Below are 21,694 nucleotides of genomic sequence, written 5' to 3'. Positions count from 1 at the left end.
TGCAAAAGTCTAAACATATTTTTCTTCTATACCAGGTAGCTGGAAAATGCGTTAATTCTAAAGGAACTAGAAAATGTAAGCTCATAGCTCTTGCCAGTTATTACAGTCTAATTGTAGTTAATTTTATTCTCTGGGACAACTAATCTCTCAATAACATTTGCAGTGATTGATTAAAATCCACCCCTTGCTAAAATCAAGGTCTTTAGGTAATTGATGTGCTAATAGACCTGCAATTATTTGAGGCTGTGCTTCCTCACAGAGAGCCAGCCAAGGAATGGATAAAGTCCAAATAAAGTACCTATTTTGCAACAGGAGCTTTGATAATTGCCAGGAGACAGCCTGCTTATCAGTTGTGAGAGGTTTCCATCCTTCATTAATATGTAGTTCGGGTGGACATCAGAGAAACTGGCCCCCATGGGAAAAGTCTCTGAATCTCCCATTATCTCATTTTCCATACACTTGGCTTGACCCACTTTTTATCTACACTCAAAGAAAGATCTGGCTTTTCACATATGGGCTTTCTAAACAATCAGCTAGCCATGAACCTGCGTCCCCAAAGCTCCGTGCAGTGTCGGCTGCTGTAAATTTGGACAAGTGTGTACACTAATAAAGTATCAGTTTAAATGTTCCAGACTAAATATTTCAGGAGTAGACAAAATAAATATTCCAAAGTGCTAACCTGTGAGTTTTCCATTCTGTGGCTTGTGTCTACATGTGCTGACTGTGCTAGATTCTCAGTTGGGGCTATAGGTCTTTATTTTCTTGTGGCATCTCCTTGGATAGCCTCCCCATCCTGCTATCGGCTAATTCCTTATTTCTTGTTCATCAGTCTGAGCTCTCTACTGAGTCTACACACACCCATAGAGAGACTGGGAGCAATGCTTTAAAGCTAGCTTAGTGAAACAAGAACCGTTTTCTTCTATCTCAGCCAAATATGATCGAGGTGGCCAAAACGAGAGAATTGTTACTTGAGACCAACCAATATTATTTTGTCCTGAACTTGTGAGAGAACATTTAAGAGGGGCACAAGTCTTTGTGACCTCAGCTCTCTTTCTTTTTGCCCTCATAAAGAATATTCTTGCCTCAGAATTCATCACTGAAGTTCAGTAAAGATGATTCTTTACAATTATAATACGAAGGATGACTGCTTTATCTTTTGACGCCATACTCATTATGGATGAAAACAAATACCCAGTGTGGTCAAGTATTGTGGGCAAATAACAAGAAATAACACACAGCTGTTCAAGTATTAGTAAAATACAGTTTTCAGGTGCTATGATAATAATCTATCATGAGCTTATTGTCAGCCAAGCTCCTTGCTAAGTGCCTCACCCTTGTCGTGTCATTTAATCCTTACAACACATCCTTAGAACATATAAGTATTATTTCACTTAGATTACATACCAACAAGTACTCTATTCTCCCCATTTTACAGATGAATACAGTGAGGAAGGGAAAAGTTAACTTGACTAAGTTCCGACATATAGTAAGGAGCAGATCTCAGGACAAAACCAGAACAGTAATCAACTGTTTGATGAGAACATACTCAGATATGACCTGTGCTATTGTGAAGGAAATTTAGCAAGGGAGAACCGGCCATCAATCATTTTAAGCAAGTTCACCTTTTGTTGTTGCTGTTTAAGTATAATTTTGTCCCAGGAAATTAATAGTGAGTGATTGAGATTACAATTTCCTCATCTACATGCCTCTGAAACTCTTGTTGGAGATACCAATCTTGTACGAAGCTGTCTTTGGAGATGATGATGCTGCCACATCCCACTGCTGTGGGAAAAGGAGAGATGCTGTGCATAAAATGGAATAAAATGTATTAGGGCCAAGTTAAACCGCTAGGAGTAATCATAGTAATAGAGTTAAAAATTATTTTAAATTTAGTTTTAATTACGTAAGTCCATTTCAGAAGTCCTACTGATGTGATGAGAAATTCATAAATTCTATACAAATTGAAAACCGAAATTACGTTGTTTATTAAAATACTACTCAATCTCTATATTATAGTATATGTAAATTTATGCATAAATACATAAATTATGCATTTATATATAAATTTAATTTATCAAGACTACTCAATTTCATCTCCTACTTAATAATTTAATGCTTATTAACCTTCAACATTCCCAGTAAGATATATTCTCCTATTAATGATAATAAAGCATAAAAGCATTCAAAGATTACAGAGTGTATTTTCTAAACAAAATTTGCTTCTCACTTTAGAAACTTGATGCCACCAAGGCATCACCATCAAATTTAACTTTTCTTCAAGGTAAAAATAGAGAAGAAAGCTTCCTAAACATGTGAGTCCAGGAAAAACTTGAATTAGAATCCCCGGTTCTTGCTTAGGATGCAATCTACAGCTCATTTCAGCTTGAAAGTAGGCAGGAGACTTCCCCTTCAATTTCAGGTTGAAGCCAGAAAGAAAGGAGCTTTGGAAAAAAAATAATTAACTCTGGTTTCTGTTCTTATAATTCTCTTCTGTCCGTAAAATGAACCTATGCAGAAGACTTGAAATAGCATCTCAAACCCACCTGGCTCCTCTCTATTCCTCACCGCAGACATGGATGGCTGACTCCTAAGGAGCCCGTGGTGCACCAGATTGGAGGGCTGCAACCTGAGAAGATCTAGGGAAATCTAGGTTCACTGGAGTAGTGGTCAGGCTGGAGCTTTCAAATACTCTAAAGAGTCTCATTTATTTTGCCACTCAAATCTGGAGGGCTTCGCCACCAATCGGTTTGCTACGGGCTCAAGCATTGTTATTTTGCCTGAACGGTCTCTGTGGCCAATGGTTGGCATTAGATATTGCACAAGCCTTGGGATTTGAAACCCACGACAGGCTCCTGTGGATTCTCAGCTTTCTTTTTAGTATAGGACAGAAGATCCTCAGTCCATCTGTCCCTGTGGCTGAATTGTCAAGAATGCCTTGGTCTGAACATGGATCAGCCTATAGCCAGGAACTTGCTGGCCAGGAAATTCACAGCTCAAAACCTCTCCAAAGATATGAAATGGGAAGAAGTGAGCAGGGTTGATTCCGAAGTTCAGGCTAGAGATGGAAACACTACCCAGGCAGAAGGAGACCAGCCTCCTAGCGGTCTTGTTGTCTCCACCGGAGTGATCTTTCTCAAGTGCACTGTTGTTAGTGTTGCTCCCTTGCTTCAGATATTTCAATAACCAGGGCTTGGAGCCAGAGTGCAAGTGGACTCCCACACGCAAACAGCTAAATATAGAAAAATCATAAATCAATTTAGCAAACTGAGAAACAGAATATGTCCTGTGAAAAATATGCTTTTGTGTTGACAAAATATCAACATAACATGTAAAGCTATGGTTTTTATATGAAAGAAGTCAGAAAATAGTAAAAACAACTAAATTGTATTATTGTTGTGCATTCCTAAGTATTCTGTTTAGTCTGGTGATGTTAGAATGAGTGATAAAAATACCAAAAAAATAGATTGTTATATTCTGTCATACTCATTTTAGAAAAATTACTAATTATGTTATTTAATCAATATTTTTATATAATTTATTTTCTAGTGACAGTAATGATCTAAAGGATTAAAAATATTCCAACTATACCAACATTTAATATATTTTCATTCATTAAATATGTAAGTTAAATGAAAAAATGAAAACTGAATATTATTTTTTATATTTTCTAAAAGTCTTTTCTTCTAAAATTTCAGAATATCTATAAAATTGAAAGACAAAAGATAAATTATAATAAAAGAATCTCAAAATATTACATAAATTATCTTAAAATAAAGCTGAAATGTTCACGTAATTTTAAAGAATTTAATATTTCATATAAATAAAGCCATTCAAATTTTAGCACTCAATGTAAAATTATCATGACTTATGTGTTTTTATGTATATTTATTTCTATGTATATATTGTATGTCTGTGAGCGTGTGTGTGTACGTAGAGAAAGAAAGAGGGACAGAATTTTTTAAAGTAATACAAATATTTATCACTATAAAATATTCCTTAGCGTTCACATGCAAATATTGGGAACACCATCCTAATTCCTGGGTACCTCTTTGTCCGCAAACTTGAACATAAAGAGAAACAAGAGAATGGATGCTCTTTGGGTCCTATTTAAAAACTACCCTTTGTGAACCTATTCCATCCATGTTATCCGAAAAGTTTAATGAATTAGCATAAATTAATAAAAGAAGATTACTTCCATTTTTCCCCTCTCAAGTTCTTCCCATGTTGAAGCAGTGTCCACTTTCAGCATTGTGGTGGTGTGGCCACAGATCTTCACAGAGTGAGGACCAGTTGCCTGTAGATGGAGGGCCAGAGATGTGGAGAGGTGTTTCCCTGGGGCCTGAATATTCTTCATGAAATGCTCCTGTTTTGGATTATGTGTTGAACTGGACCAGCAATGATGGCGAACACCAGAGTACAGAGGTGGTCTTGTATTCTTTAGTAAATTTATTTTTGCTAAATGAAGCCAGGAGTTCCAGAGCAAAGGCTCCTCTAGCCTGAGACTAGAGCAATTATAACAATAGCTACTCTAGCCTTTACAACCCAATCTGTATATTTTTAACACAATATAGAAGACAAGACTCTTTATGGGTAAACTCCTGTTTTCCTTTTTTCACAAGATGCTTTCCTCATTCTCACATGTTCTCCTCTCCAGCCAAAGGAAAGTGACTTTATTCCCCATTATCCTTGCTTTTTTTTTATGTTGGGTGCTTTGAAAAACTCTAGTCCCTTTGGTTTTAAACCCTTTCATGTCACCTCTCCTGATTGATTGGTCATTAAAGGCTCATATCTGACCTCAGTATCACTGTTTCTGGGAAGCTTCCTTCCCAGACCCATCCATGTTAGAGTGCCTTTTAGGTACTCCTACAGCATGCTGGGCCTCCTACCATCATAGAATTGACCACACTATATTGTAATTTTCTGCCTACTAATAAGAAGGCCTTTTCTAATTATGAGCATGTTAAGGGCAAGAACTGCATCTTATTTGATTTTGGAATCCCTCCACCTTGTACGCTGTCAATTGATACATCATCGATGCTTCATATACATCTGATAAAAGAATGAACTATTAAATAAATGAAAGCATTTAACTCTTTCAAATTATCACCAATATACAGATGCTATCAACTCCATTTATATTCATTTGGTTGTTTGTTGCCAGAAAGCAAAAGGCATGGTCAAATCCAAGCCAGTCCCTGGGACGTCCATCCAGAACACCCAGAAATCCTGACACACATCTTGTTCGAGCCCTTCATGGGGTCATTGACAAATGCGCTCCCCTCAATATACACAAACTTCTCTTCAAATAAAAGCCTAGCTGGATGACATCAAGTCTTACATATATTCAGCTTACTCCTTATAAGCCTCAATTTCTTCCTTTTGTCACCACATGTATGAAAAGACGGCTGATGCCAGTGTTCCATGCAGAGTTTTCAAAAAAGGTCAACTAGCATTCAGATTTATGCTAGCAAAATTCATTCCTTCTCTTTCAAAAATTTAATGAGAAAGGACAACTTTGTGAAATAGAGGAGCAAGAACAATATTGCTTAAATAAATTGGAATTTGCACTTTCATTACCCTGCAGTTTCTGCCATACTTTACTGGAAATGCTCCCTGTGGTGCAGGTTTTCTCTGGAGTGACATCATCATAGGAAGCCATCCTCACTATAATTATTTCCATTCATATTTGCTAAGCACAGAGCAAGAACACTCAGTAAGGAATATTTGATGCGTATACGACCATTTAAAACTGTAGAGTCACCAGAAAGCCCCATTAAAAGGCAAATGATATATCTTTATGCATGCCTCTGACCCCAAAGGAGATATTTCATGTTCACGTTAGAAAAAAAGAGTCTCTTTCAAACAATGAGACTCTTGATAAGAGCAAAGATCCTATGCCGCGAAATTACAAACAACGTGCCTAGTTTCAGTTGCTTTTCTTGGAATAACACTTTTTTAAAATGTCGCATATTTTATGAGGGGGCAGGCATATTTTAGTTCACGTTTCAAATTTAAATCCTTTTGCAATTTAGGCTCTGTCAATGCTAATACCAAGTATTGGAATTTTAAAATTTTGTTCTTGGCAATCTTGCTCTCCCTTTCGGAGAAGTTGATTGTTCTTTTTAGAATGTGTGTTTTTTTTCAATCTTAATGAAAGTGCAAACATCCATATGAAAGTATTAATTTTTGCAAAAATCAAATGGCTCCCCAAAAAACAAGATTTTTTTGACAATTTAAGTGAAATAAAAAATGCGAAAGCTATAGATTGGCTTCCCTGACAATGTGCGATTTGCTCCGGCTAACTTTACCCATGGGGGAGACTGCAGCCTCCCACTGCTGTGAGCTAAAGGACATGGGCAGGTTCTTTGTCTCCTGGAAAATAAAAGCTTCCACCATCTGCTCGCAGAGGCTTTGATTTTGTTTTAAATGTAGGAAAACATGCATTTAACTCTGCAGTTAGTGATAAGGTCCAAAGTCATTCATTCGTCCATTCATTTATTTAATACAACAACTAGGGAAAAGAAGAAGGTGTGGAATGTGAGATTAAATTGAAAAGTTTACTTGATAGAATAGAAATGTGATTTTTTTCTCTCCCTCTCTAACCACTATTTTCAAACCTGCTGTGTAAACCCCCCTTCTATGTCTTCTAATGTCATCTCAATCAGATTCCACCGTTTTTGAAGGATTATCAGTTGTTTAAAAGTCCAGGCTAATTTCACTCGGTTTAAAATTTCACTCTCCAGTGTGCGTAATGCTTTTTGTTTCCCCTGCTCCTGTCTATGTAATGCTTTCTGTAATGCTTGTCCAGTCTCTGTAATGCTTTTCGCCCCTGACTCTCAGCCCTGGCGACCACAACGCACTCTCTCTCCTCTCTGTTCTGTGCTCTGGCACCTCTCTGTTGTCACACCAGGAGGGCAGGTGCACAGAAAGGCAAAAAGTGCTTATATGGTGCTGCTCTGGGTCATCCTTAGGCTGTTGCCAAGGCCAGTGCTGCAGGCGTGTAGATTCTTGCTGTCTTAGGGGGAATGTTGGGCTCTCAAGAGGCCCCTTAAGGTCCCTGTTCCCAATGTGGGCCATGTGCCTCAGTGTAACCTTCCTCTACTGGCCCCCTGGGCTCCGGCGCACCACAATACATGCTCAGCTTAATAATGGGGTTTCCTCAGGCTGACCACCTGCCTTCTCAGTTCTCCATGATGTCCCCCAACTCCCAGCGACATGTATCAGATTCTCTACAGCATGAGCTGTAATGTCATCTATTTTGGCTGTTTGAACTATTTTTTTTCACTATTCTTGGGTTAATCAGTTTACTCTGAATGGTTATGTATTTAATAAAAACTCAAATGTGAAATGGGGTCAATATTACAAGTCCATCTAAGCAAATCACTCATGTTTATGGGTCAGTCTCACATATCCATCTAAACCAATGGGCAAACACCCACCGCCGCTCCCGGATGGATGCTGGAGTGCAGAACCTACCGTTGCAGGCTCATTTGTGGATGTGACACACTCTTGGGGCTGAGCTTACAAGGTTTCTAGAGTGCTTCATTTTCACATGGCATAAAAGACATTAGTCAAGCTGACCCTCTATGATAATGCTGTCAAGGGCTGTCAAACACATACACTTTCACTATTTTCACATTTCCTGTTTCCTTGATTGAAATTTGCTATGGTAAGAGGTAACAAGTGGTTCCAATTCTTAAACTTAGGATCTAAATTATGACCTCGTCTGTAGCAGAACGAAATGCCTCTTTTAAAATGTTTTACATTTTCTATTGTTTCTAACGGGGACTTGCTCAACTCTTAAGGAAAGCAAAGTCACATTGCCCTGATGGTGGATGGTTTTCTTCTGCCTAGCATTAAGTTCGTGAGAATCTCGTCACTATTCAGAGTTCACAGTCAGAAAGCAGAAACGCTGACTCTCATGGAAAACTGTGTTTCTGGGCTTGGGTAATGAGTTATACCAGTCACTAAATAAAGCTCTATTTGCCAGAATAGAAACCGTTACATTAAACAAGACTGCCAAATACGTTAAGTACAGAGGGAACATTAGGAGATTTAGGTCAAAGATGTGTGTTTTATACCATCACAACAAGAAAAGCCCTTACCACCCTATTTGAATAGGAAGGATTTTAAATAAGTCACTCACACCTACAGCCTTCATAAATCCTATGCTTCTTTCACACGTGTTTAAAGAAACTTAATACCTCTTTAATTATACATTGTAAATAATATTGACCAGGAGGCAAAGAAGAGATAGACTGTGGACAAGTACTTTAGAATTTGGTTTAAATCGCTACACTTTCTCCATTTTTTGAAGGACATTAAATAAATACTCATAATCCATCCTTAGATCTCACGAAATAGCCCTCTTCCCATTTAATGCAAAAATATTCAAATGTTGACCTTGGAAAAAATTTTCTGTGAAGTTATAAATGCTATCTACAGCTCTCAGAAATTCTTTCTTATAAATTTCCAATGTAAATTTATAACCTGCTACCAAAAGAGAAAAAAAAAATTTACTATTATCATCTTGGAAAAGAAGGCGGAAGTATTTTATCATAAAGAAAACTGGGGCTCTTAAAAAATTATTTTTTTGAAAATTTATCTAAACAATTGCTATTATGCATGTTTAGAGAAATTTGTTCTTCTTGAGTAACAGGGCATAATTTTGCATAAAAATTATGTGTGGCTGACTCCCCACAATCTTTCAGTTCTCAGGGAGAACTGGGTTTCTCACCAGGAGACATCAGTAAGTGGATCTGGTCTAGTATCAGATTCACTTCCAAACTATACAAAATCTGATCATTTTGCTTGGTTCCAAAAAAATTCCCAAGATTGCCTATTCTACTCTTCTTTCGACAATTCTACTTTCATTCTCTTTATCTTTAGCTTCAACTTTTGTTTATAACTGTCCATCAACTAAATAAGATTTCACAAGGTTGATAATACTAGGAAAAACCAAAGGTATATTTATGGGTACGGTAGTAAAGGATAATTAGAAAATTTATTAATTATCCTTTCCGTGCTTGTTTATATTGAAATGCAATTTGGGTTCATTCCAGCCAAATTTAAATTCCAGATGAATTATACTAGCATGTCAAAGAGTAGAACAAGAAACCTAAATAAAGTTTTATTTTTAATAGAGTTCATAAGATATATAGATGTTATCCAAATAAAAATGTAAACAATTCATAAATATTTCAAAGATTGTACCTTATCTACCTTAATCTCAATCTCTGGAATTTATGGAATGAAGCTACTAATTGAGATGATCACAAATCATTTTATCATGCTATTCAGTGTGAGACATCCACTAATTTGCTGTGCCATCAATGTTTCCCGGTTACACTACTAAAATGATTTTTTCCCCTGAAATTGCATCCCCGTCTACTTTCAGAAAGCCAGACTTCAAAGGGAAGAGTCCAGTTGCTAATGAGTGTTAATACCTTCTTTAGAAACAGTAAAATAACCCCCAAAATAAGACCTTAGGTAAACTGAAATTATTTTACATACCTACATGCCACTCCCTCAGTGACTAAGCCAACACTGAGAAGAAGCCATAGAATTTTTCGTCCCTAAGAAGTTTTTCTTGGGTGTGCAATACTAGGCAATGCTCTATTGATTAATTTCCTTAGTCTAATAAAGTTGCTGTCTTTGAAATACCATAAGCAATATCCTTTCATTTGGTCATTTATTTATTCATTAATTCATTAGGCATTTATTCTACTAAGGCCTAACATGTATACTAAGTGTTAGGAATTTATTTCAATTTATAGTTACATCAATGTAGCTGAAATCTCCGAGATAGTAACCAACAGACAGGAAGACCAGAAGATTCATCGGATCTTTGATGCGTTTCATCAGGCTTCAGGAGCACAGTAGGGAACCAGGGTCTTTGGTGACTGACTGCATGTATAATGAGCAGGGCAGCAAGGTTAAAAAGACAGCCACACAGCTGCCAGGAATTCAGCAAACTACACCTCACTAACACATTTGGTTTAAAAAAAAATAAAATGTACAAATTCTGAGCCACCTTGAATCACTACCAGGCTCTTTCTAATTACTAACAATGACAAGTCTGCCCTCTCCGTTGCAGCTGGATGCCCCAGCCGTCTTTAGAGCAAAACCAACAAATGATTGGAATACCACGATTTAAATTCAAAACTAAAGCACAGTTGGAGATTCTTTACAAGGCTGCTTGAAAGTCTTGTGTCTAGGGTTTGCGAGATCATAGAAGACGCAGAAGGACAACACAAGGTCAAATCTACATCTCATATACAAAGGATAAACTGGTTTTCCAATCCATTTGCTAGGGCTCACAATCTAGAGGACGATATGGGATGAATAGTAGGATCCTGTGCACAAAGACCACGCTAGTGACCTCCAGCGCCCTGCTATGAATAATGGCCATGATTAGAGGGAGGTGGGAGCAGCAATAGCAATATACCGCTATCCTCTTGAGTCAGAGAGGGAAAATGCAGTAAGAGCAGCCCCGCAGATATATGCTATGCTAATTATTTTTGTGATCTAATTCTTGGGGGCATCTATTTATTGAAACAGCCCAAATGACCCTCCAAGTGTGCCACGAGGCATCTTGTCATTAACCATCTGTGGTGCCGGGTTGGTTTGTTTTTCAAAATTGATTAATATGTCGTGTCCATCCTGATCCCACACGATCAGAAAAAAGATTAAATATGCAGCTTCTGTGAAGGAAGTTTCTCTTTGACTCCTTGATAACACCTATGGCAAGCGATGCCTTCAGTGTGAAGGTTTTGGGGCCATTTTTAACCTGTTCATTATTATTTATATTCGGCTTTGAGGGGATTGCTTCAATCAGTTCACAGGGTGAGCACGATCAAAGGGCCAGAGGATTGTTCTCTTACACGGTGTCATATTTGTTTCTGGGAGCTGATGTAGGTGGTATATTTCTGAGGAGGCAAGGGATGAGGGAGATGAGAGTGAGTAGAATATGTTTTGTTTTGGGGGTTTTTTTCCACACTGAGCGTGGGATGTAAAATATCCTTTTCATTATTCTCTGTCTCTGTCTTTTTAGCTCACAGAGTCAGGAATGTTACAGAATACTTGCACTGAATTACATCTGGTTGGCATTCACACGTTTGTATTAACACGATTTAAAATATAGTGAGGGTGCCCGTTTGTTGTGACAGTCATAAGAAATATGACAAGGTGGATACTCAGCTACTTTATTAATTGATGTGGCCCAAATAGCCCTTTTCTGCCTCACCAAGGGACCTTAATGTGGAGTTTTCCCAAGGCTGTGACATTCAGACCTAATGGCAATGCCTGCTAACAGATGATCAGTTGTTAGGAATGCCAATCAAGCAGAAATAGAAAAGCCATTGGTTTCCTCTCTACAGTGAAAGGAGACTTTTAACTTATCCTAAACTCATCTCTTTGCACATCTGCACCATCATCCAACCCAGACTTGTCTCATTCATCTAAAAGATAGGCATTTCAAGTTATGTTTTAGAAAAACCCAGGAAACCACCAGGTCTCTCCTTGGGAGACGGAATTGAACACAGGACCCCAGAAACATTTGATTTATATCTATTATATCAACTCCAAACTCTGCTCCCTCCATGAAACAACAATTCAGATTCTGGACCCCACACAAATAAATAAATAAATAAATGGAGAAGGTTTTCAAAGCCTAAAATGACTTCACACTAAAAAGAAATTCAATCTAGAAGCAAAAACCTGACCTCGATAGTTACGATAGATATTTGTCCTTAGAATACTCATCACCAGCCCACACATACTTCCCCCCCACGTACATTCAGTGTAAATTACTCAGTTTGCAGTCAGGGACACTAGTTACTAAAGACTGGAGTGGGGAGCTCTTTGGGCAAATATACCTACCCTGTAAACCTTAACCTATAGGCATGCAATAAACTTGCCTTCTGAATACTCCAGCAGACTGCAGTGGCATCCAAATTCTGGGCCCCTTCCCATCCCGGCCCCCTACTTCGTCCCCCACATAACTCGTATCTCAAGTGACATTTATCTCATATGTGCACACACTCTCAGGATCCTGAGTTGCGCTGCTAACATCTATCTACATTGCAGCTTCTTTAATTTAAGTTAGTTGATAAAAATGGATGACGCTTTGTGATGTGCTCTGCTAGATATTGCAGAAGATATGGAAAGTGTCATGGCCCCAGTGGGTGAGTATTTTATATTTGGGGAGGAAAAAAACACATAAAATATTAAACAGCATAAAGATAAGATCTTGGTCTATACCACAGCGCAAAAGAAGCCACGTAGATGTATATGACAAATTGGCAAGTAAGTGGTATTGAGCAACGATTCTCATTTCAAATATTATAGGATTTGTGTGTCCTCTGTTGTGAGGTGTGGCGCTAGTAATATATTATAAATAGTAAGTACTTGAGTTTGTGGATTATTTATATTTTCACAGTTATATTGATTCAAGGTCATCTTTATAAGGATGCCACTCTATTCACTTACATTCTGATGTGATGACTTGATGGATAGGGAGAGGGGGTGACCAGGTGCACATATCAACTAGGCCGCCATGCTCACTGCCCCATTTAACACTGCACAACCCCTGTCTGCTACTCTCCAGCCCTTCTCACCTTCCTTTGTTTTCCTCCAGTGGTGTTTATAACCTTCTAACACACATTATGATTTCCTTATTTATTAAGTTGAATCTTAACTGCCTTTCTCCACCTGCTAAAACGGGAGCACCAGGACATGAGGTACTTCATTTATTTTGTTTGCTGATGTATCTCAAGCCCCTGGAAGAGAATCTGGCACATAGTAAGCACTCAATAAATGAGTGCTATTTTGTTATTGTTGTTCCTGCACACAAAAGGAGTGTTCACTGGCGGGAAAGTCTCTGGAATATTTTTCTATGCATTAAAAAGACTGACAGCCATTAGTGTAGGCAATAGGGCTGCAAATTCACAGTAGGACAGAAATATTTTGTTCTTTTAAAACAATTTACTTGAAAATGAGCCACAGATTTCCTAAGAGCCTTAGAATATCCAAAGTTTAATTTTAACCTAGTTTAAAATGTATGTTCCTCAGTCATTCTCTGTTCACACTGATATTATTGCATTCTGAAATTATCATCGTATTTGCTCATTGTCTGTCTTTTTTCCCATAGAATATAAGCTTCATGAGGGTAGACAGCTTATCTGTCTTATTTACTGCTCTGGTCCAGTGCCCTCAACAGGCTGGGTGCAATGCAGGCACACTCACTTATTTGTAGCAAGAATGCTCTTCCTCCTGTGCCCACCTCTAACTAACCCAAAACAGTGAAAGCAAAGCTGCTATTAGATTTCCAATAATTCAGCGTATTTTAATTTTTTAGAAGAAAAAAAGTGAGTCTCATACAATGGAACAGTTATGCTTGTCTTTTCCTATTTTTGCTTTGTTTTGCAAGGATATTTGAGGTAGCTGTCATCAAGGCATTCACTGACTAAAATCAGTGCTTATGTCCCAACATCTAAGGGTAAAATCAAGGACAAAAAAAAGAATCGAAGTTGATGGTAATGAAGCATGGGTCCTGCTGAGATGAGGCACATGGAAAAACTACACCAAGGGAGCACTAATGATGGACAAATTCTGAGCACCAGAAGAATCGCAAGTGAACGGGAAAAAGCATGTCTTGTCGACAAGTAAAGAGCAGTGAGCAAGGAGCTGAGCTGAACATATTTTTTCATGAAGTGTTAAGTAGATCACCAAGAGAGGTGGATAATGACTGTGATGAAGAGTTGGCCAGGGTGTGAAAAGAAAGGGAAAAAAAGCAAAATTAAGTGACACTTGGTAAATCACAGAAGGACATGAGACCTGAGAGAGCTTCTGGAAAGAATGGTCAACCGCTCGTAACACTCCAATGCCTTTTAGTAATCAAATTGGGCAGCTCATTAAAATTATGTGTGAACAGATAGGTACCTTGGCAAAAAGGCAAGGGATCCAAGAAGAAGTAACTAGAGCAACACGATTACTATTTCTACGGTGGAAAACAATCAGGCATACAAGGTACTCAAGGAGACGCATTTCAGAAATACCCGGTGGAAAACAGTAAGTGGATCCTAGGGAAATAACAGAGCAATAAAACTGGCCACAGGAGGGATGAGTCATGCCAAAAAAGAGGAATCTTTAAAATTGGATATGTCTGTATAAAATAATTCAGCTAACAGTGAGGGAATTTAAAGAAGCTTCTTGAAGAGCAATATGAGGAAATGAGAGGGATAAGATTTCACTTTCTCTCTGTGTATGGGCAGGTTAAATATAGAATTGTCATATACATCACAACGAGGGAGCCGCTTGGTATCTGGCAGAGGCCTACAGCACTTTCCTACATAAGAGTGATAAGCTGGGCTCGAAGCATTCCAAATGGTTTGGTTAGTTTTCTGGACTACATTAAAGGGAAGTGAATTTACATAGCTGTAATGCCTATTTTGTGCTGGGTAGTATGCCTGACATTTTAACATATATGAGCTCATTTGCTTCTCACAACAAACCTGTGACATGAGAGTCATTATCACAACTGTTAGCGGGGGAAACTGAGATCACACAGTTCTTAAACAGTGGAGCCAGGAATTAAATCTGAGTTTGAGTAACTCCAAAGCCAGATGCCACTAAGCTGCCTCCTGCATTAAATGATGCTGATAATGAAGTATCAAAGTATTAAAGAGAAAATATAACTTAAGAAGCCAGATATTGTGTTTAATATGCTTATTCACACTGAGATTCGGATGGTGACTTTGGATAATTTGATTTTTCCTCCTTGGGCTTCAGTCTTGCTAAAGTTTTTATTTTATGAGATCCACACCTATATGTAATAACAAAATAATCTGATGCACTCATTAAAAAAATCCTTAGGCGCCCCTTCCCATGTTTTAATAGGCTTGACAAAATTTCCCAAAGTTTCCTCTCAGGCCTGGAGTGAGGGTGGGAGCCAGCACCAGAATTTAATCATTCATTCATCCATTTCTTTCTTAACAACCATTTGTTGAGAGCTTAATATGAACCAGGCACTTTGCAGGGTTCTTAGAATAAGCAAAATGATCACAGTTCCTGTTTACATAGAATTTACAACCTATTGGTTGACACAAACCAGTTAGGTATTTTATGGTTTACTGGTTTACTGAGCATAGAAGAGTGGAGTAAATGCCATTAAGAGAAAAGCCACGGTCTTATTGGAACACCTTGGAGTGACACTTAATTTTGACATAGTAATTTAGGGGAAACTTCAATAGGGAAGAAGGGAACAGAGCTGTTAGTTTACTGAGCAGAAAGAAGAGCTTGTCTCAGAGTGATAAAAACAAGCGAGAAAATGGCACTCACCGAACCACCCATAGTCCTCGGGAACTGACCACAGACTAGGATGGGAAGTGGGTGAACTTTGTTTCTCACGGGTCCCCATGCCAAAGACTTGACTGTGCTGTGACTAGGACCGCCCTTGATCAACTGTGCCCCAAGCTGCCTCTGGCCATCTGGAGCCTTTTACCATGATCTTTTCTGTGTGTCCTCTGGCAGTCTCAAGACCATTTCAGTGAAGTTGAAGTCTACATGTAAAATCAGACTACAAGTAGAAAATGGTCTGATGTCAGAGGTACTCTTAGACCACTTAGGAAGTCTCTATTTCAGAGATTTCAAAGACTAATATGGTCAATTTTTCTACTAGGAGTGGGAAAGATAAGTGTCTATATAAGACAGATAGTTGGCTTGTGAGACTTGGGCCGTATTGTGCGGTGAATAGATCCCCTTCCTTTAAATGCATTAAATTCTGAGAAATGTCTACACCAAGTGAGGATCTACACTGCAAGAGGCCCACGGAATGGCAGATCCAAGTTCTCTTTAGCACACTCACACCTCATTGTTGTAAATTTTTGGCTGAATGTTTAATACATGGCTCCTGTCTGGAGAAGACAGAAACCAGAATGTTCTCTTGCCCACCTGGGGGCTCAGACATTATGAAAACGATGCCCATATGTAGTTTAACTACGACATGTGACTCCAATAGTGGGAAAACCTGGATAAAATAGTAGCATTGCCTTGGCATCAGAGGGTGACTTCTCTGGGTCTGTGAGAACCGTCAATGTTCTTCAAGTCACTAATATAGGAAGGTACTTACATGGACACAACATCACCCCAACCTACGTGTGTCATTAGCCTACAGGCCAGTTTACCCTGCCTCTCTGTTTTCAGAGTCACGATGTGTTCAACAACACATATGACTTTACTCCAGCACCACGATTATAAGGAGTATTTGATAACAGACTTTCAAGCATTTAGAAAATATCTATTGTGTGCTTTTTACAGCACGTTTTGGGAATGGGGATAAAATATTAATGAAACATTTTCTTTCTCCTCTAGTCTAATGGAAGAGCAAAAAATAAACAGGAAATTAGAATATTATCAGTGTGAGCATAGAGCGCTACAGGAACACAAAGGGGTGGCTCCTACCTTGAGCAGTTGGCCAGGCCCAGAAGAGTGAGGCAGTTCTTTTTAAACAGAAGGAACAGCATGTATGCACAGCATGTGTAGCAGAAGCTTTACTTTGACAAGAGTGTTGACAATGAAGTGAACAGAAGACATCCTATGTGCCCTGAATATCTACTGTATTTTCAGGAAACATAAAGTGGAGGTATGAGCCACAAAGAAGAGTCTGCACCTTTGATGAGAATTTACAGAGTGGGTGAGAGCTAAAAGAAAGAAACAAAATTTACACCCTTGGTGGCATTTTAGTCCCTTGCCAAAGTGATGTAATTAGTGATGTTTGCGTGAAATAGCAAATACTTGGAAAGCCTTACAGTAGACTTAACCAGTAGGCTAAATGTATCTGCAAATCAGGGACAATGTGATGAGCACAAATTTACATGGAATGCTTAAACAGATTCTTCAGAATACTCTTGAACACACTTGAACACCCTTAACACAGCATCAGCAAAAAGCCAAGCAGTGTTCTTTGTTCAGTTAGGTAACTAATTATTAAGCACTAATTTGAGGTACATGTTGATCAGAAGAAAACAAAAGATAGCACTAGAATTATTGGGAATTTTAGACAACTGCAGAAATTTTAGAAAACAGTATCTTTTTCAGTCCGTATAAAAACATCTTGTATGCTTGGCACCAAAGCACATAACTGGGATCTACCGCCTAGGAGAAGAGGGCTGAGTATGCGGATTTTCCATGTTTCCCTCTCTTTATCGGGTTTTAACTGTGTTTGCTAATTCTGTGTATCATTCTTTAGATGTACAGTCGGATTGCCATTTTCACTACCGTATTGTAGTCACCAAGAAGGCAAATGTGTGTGATGCATCCTAATAAATACCAGATTTTTCTGTCCTTAACATAAGAAACAAAAAAAGAAGAAAGAAATAATGCAAAGAGAAGGACTCAGATGATAGTCATTTCATTTTCTTTCAGGTTATTGAATCATTTCAGAAGATGGGCCTCCATGAAAACCTCATCAAGATCACATGGCTGCCTTTGGCAAATACACTGATCCGTATCCAAACTTCCTCTAGTTACCTACTTCTTGAAAAATATTCAGTGTGCGATTGTCCTCATCATTTCACCAAGCCATTTAATGACAAAACAATTGTCAGGTGCCCCAAATGTTGTTTTTTTTTACACACCCACTAGCAATGTTTGTTAATGTATTCTTTGGCATACAAGCTTCTAAACGTTCACTTCAAAATAGGAGAGGAGAATAAGTACTCCCATTTTATTCGATAGGAAGTAATAAAATCTAATAAAACAAAGCACCTATGATTTAGAATGGGAAAGACCTATCACTGAATCTTGGCTCATTTACTAGTTGTATGACCTCAGGAAAATTATCTGACATCTCTGAGCCTCAGCTTCCTCCACTTTAAAACAGAGATAATAGTAAGTACCTAATTGGGTGGTCGTATTAATAAAGACATCACATGTAGAATAAAGCATATTGCCTGGCTTGCTTTAGAGACTCATATTAACTTATTAGTAACTAAAATAGTAATTTTGTTAACTTTTGATTTCATAGTGTTTTTTTGAATGTGCAATTCAGGGGAGAGAGCTTGGACCAGTAAAACCTGTTTTTGGATCCTGAGTGTTGTGTGAAGTGAAGAGAAGCCACTTAACTTCTCTGAACCAGAGGTACTTCCAATGGGAAATTTGAGTACTACTGCCTACCTTGCCAGATTACTACAAAGATTAAATAAAGCCATTCTTCTCAGCACAAGATAGACATTGACTGAATACTAATTCCTTGTATTAATATTATCACAACAGCAGTAGTTGAAAAACGAGGAATCATCTGACTTACACGCTTTGGAGTAAAATAACACCATCTTATACAGGGATGGAAAATTAGATTGTCTTCAGGTGCCAACCTACTGGTTAGTGATGGCCTGGCATTTTCTATGAGAAGAACTGTAGTATTTACCCAGTCTCTGCACGCACGCAGTGTTGATGAACACAGAAACTGGAACCCCACATGTGATTATATTAAGTATATTTCAATATCCCCAGACTTTGTTTGCACAAAGCCACCAAAAAAAGACAAAACATTCTGCAGATACTACATATTTTAAAAACTGGGAATATAAAGCAACTGCCTTTTTTCATGTAAAAGGTGTTGGAGGAAAGAGAGTAGTGGTAAGATCTGGGAAACAGCAATCACAACAAAACAAAGAAGGACCAATCCTCTTACCCTATTCTTTTCCGAATCTGTTGCTTGGCAAAGCATGTAGAATATTACAAACTCACTTATTGTCCCAGTTTGTAATCATTCAAACACTTTAAGTTGACCTCTTTCCATTCATTCTAATCGGTGGCAGTGACTTCTACAGATGGAGTGAAGGGCAGAGACCTTAAGATAACGAAGGTTTCTAAAGAGTGATTCTAAAACACCTCTTACAAATTAACAGCTTTTAACACAGGATGGACAGCAAACAGGAGGAGCATTACATCTAAGGGCCAATTCTTCAACACCAAAGGAAGAGACCTGAGATTTGTTTAAAGTAATCAGCGGGTTTTATTTTCTAGAACCGAAATAATTCAGATCTTAACTCCCAAAGCTACAGTCAACAATATTTCATAAGAGCCCAAGGTAGAAGGGCAGGGGTGACACGGACAAAAGATGAAGAAAGGCATAGAGAGACCACTGGGAAGAGGTTAGGAGGAGACACGTCTCTCTCCGTCGTCTCGGTAGGTTACATATCAGGCCTTGTGACAATCCTGAGGGGACCAGGTTGGAGGATGTGGATGGGAAATGACCCTGCAAAGCAACACCAAAGCCTTAACTAGAAAAAGAAGGTTACAAAACCCCAAACAGAAGGGAAACCTCCGAGTTCATCTCAGAAATGGGGGTAGCATTGGAAGAGTTAGGAGCAGAGTGGAGGCATACCCAGGAATAGTTCTTAAATTTTTTAAAATTTTCTTTTATCAAAAAGGTTTCCTAAACAATGTGCCTTTTCTTTGATGCCTGGGTGGTGTATATGACTGTAGGGTAGTCTTGAGGCTGTGGGGAGAGCGAAACGGGTGGCCAAGGGTCTCCCGAGAACATCCCATGGTGCCCCAGAGAGCTAAATGGGGCCTCCTCACATTCCCATCCAAGAAGCTGGGCAAAGCTAAGCCTTCCCATATCACAAACAACGGGGATGCCCTCAAATTATCCAATGAAAAACTACAATCCCAGAACTCCCTAGGTCAGCAAAAGGATTTCTGAAAGAAAAGCTCTCCCCAGTTAAGTTGTCCCACTTTCCCTGAATCTAGGCAGCAGGGATGATAGGTATGGGAGGAGTGGACAGGAGCTCAGGAAGACGTCACTCTCCTGCCAACACCCGCCCCCGCCACCATAGTTTGAGGATTGCCCTTTCCAGGCCCCTGGAAGGACCCCTGCTCTTTATCCTCCACCTCTCTTCACCTCTTCCCCTCCTACTCCGGATTCCAACACAGAGGTCCAGAGTGCCTGGGGGAGGGAGAGAGGGGTCCCGGGGGTGGCAACAGCTGGTGCAGGCCCCAACAGAAGCCTTGGGAAACAGTTCCAGGCAGGGAGGGGCAGGGTGGTCTCATCTCATCCCGGGGAGCACAGGCCTTGACTCAGTTTACAGGTATGTGGGGACAGAGAGGTGAACGGCAGGTGGCCTGAGCATCCAGGTCAATCCCAGGGGCTGGACGTGGACAGGAAGAGCGGGCCAAGGACAGCGGGTGGGGGCGGGGAAGGCGTCCCAGTTGGCAGGCCGAGGTCGGTTTCCCGAGTAACAGCCAGGCCGCAGCAGGAACGGGGGGCGGGGTCTCTTCTTGAGACTTTGGTGACTACAGGCTCTCGCGACCTTCTCCAACGCCTGGGGCCTCGACGTCTTTCTCGGCGGCCTCCTCCTTGGGTTCCCGCTGCTCTGGGGGCGACCCTCCTGCCAGGCCTGGCTGGGCCGTGGCGCTGGCGTCCTCCTCCTCCGGCTCCAGCAGCAGCGCGGCCTCCCCGGCGGCCTCCTCCTCCTCCGCTTCTGGCGCGGCCTCCTTGGGACGCTTGGCGGCGTCCTCCGGCAGCTCCCCCGCGCTCCTCTTCAGCGGCCCCTTCTCGCCCGCCTCCTGGACCGTCTGGTCGACGCCGGGCTTCCCCTGCTCATCACTGTCGCCGTCGGCGATGCTCTCCTGGTCCCCGTCGCCCTCGGTGGCCTCGGACGCCGGCAGTGGCCCTTCCGCGCAGCTCTTCTCTTGGGCCAGGGGCTGGCCGGCGACCTGGACGGTAGGATTGTTCTCGATCTCCCACAGCCCCGCGCTGAACCCCCTCCTCTTGTTGGGCCTGCCGAACTTCTCCTTGGCCTCCTCGTACGGGAAGAGGCGTTGGGGGCTCAGGAAGGCCGTCTCGTGGGTCCCGAAAAAAAACACTTGATAGCGATTCGGGGCGGCCATTTGCTCTATCCTGGCCGGCCAGTGGGCGTAGCCCTTTAACTTGGCAAAAACCAGGTCCCCCCTCTTGTACTTGTGCCTGCAGTAACGCGACATGTTGGGGGGACGGCGGACCCGGCCTCTGGCGGCGGTCGGAGTGGGCGACGCGCTGCGGTGGCGGCCGCTGAGCTGGGGGTCGCGCGGCCCCGCCTCGAGGGCCCCTCCCCCACCCCCGCGCGCGCCCGCGACGCGGGGTCAACGCTCGGGCTCCCTGAGAAGGTTCTAGTGCGAAGAGTGCATTATCTCTGAGACCCAAAGCCAGTTGGACCGTCCTGTAGACGCTGGGGTTTTAGAATGATGGAGCGAATAGCTTGGACAGCCGGGTGGCAGTTGTGCTGAAAGTGGCCCCGTGCGGATCTCTCTCTAGGGCACCTGGGCCGTGAAGGTTGCATGGTTTGTTGTGTGCCAGAGTGGCCTAGAAAGGGAAGAAATGGGGCAGTGTGGTAAGAAAACAGTGACACAGTTAGCACATTATTTCGGTGAAACTTGTAACAGGCTGGTGCAAACTTGCAGTCCCCGTGCGGTCCCCCATTTGCTCACTACGGAAAACTCCACTCTTGCCTCAGGAGCCGTTGATGAGATGGCCAGGTCTTGGTTTCAACCCTTTTCTGATTTCCTTGAGGGCTAAGACTGGAGCCTGCAAAGAGACTCCAGGACCGAGTGGAGGTCTGGCAAAGGGATAGAGTCAGCGATGTTGTTAGGATGTCTAGACTGCACATCTCTTGGAAACCAGTATTCTAAACGAATAATACTTTTTTGG

The 21,694-nt window shown here is 40.7% G+C and overlaps 1 protein-coding gene across 1 annotated transcript; it reads right to left on the bottom strand.

Moving 5' to 3' along the window:
* Positions 1-18,994: 18,994 nt before the first annotated feature.
* HDGFL1 (HDGF like 1) lies at positions 18,995-21,119 on the bottom strand. The gene has a single exon (XM_070584155.1). The coding sequence runs from the start codon at positions 20,989-20,991 to the stop codon at positions 20,302-20,304; it is 690 nt and encodes a 229-aa protein (XP_070440256.1). The 5' UTR covers positions 20,992-21,119; the 3' UTR covers positions 18,995-20,301.
* Positions 21,120-21,694: the final 575 nt, after the last annotated feature.

The sequence above is a fragment of the Equus przewalskii genome, chromosome 19 (genome assembly GCF_037783145.1).
Source record: "Equus przewalskii isolate Varuska chromosome 19, EquPr2, whole genome shotgun sequence".
NCBI lineage: Eukaryota > Metazoa > Chordata > Mammalia > Perissodactyla > Equidae > Equus > Equus przewalskii.
Note: the sequence above shows the minus strand (reverse complement) of the source record. Positions and strands in the feature narration are given on the sequence as shown.

Bases quoted from the DNA above. Each gene is read 5' to 3' on its own strand.
- HDGFL1 (XM_070584155.1), bottom strand. From the start codon at position 20,991: ATGTCGCGTTACTGCAGGCACAAGTACAAGAGGGGGGACCTGGTTTTT.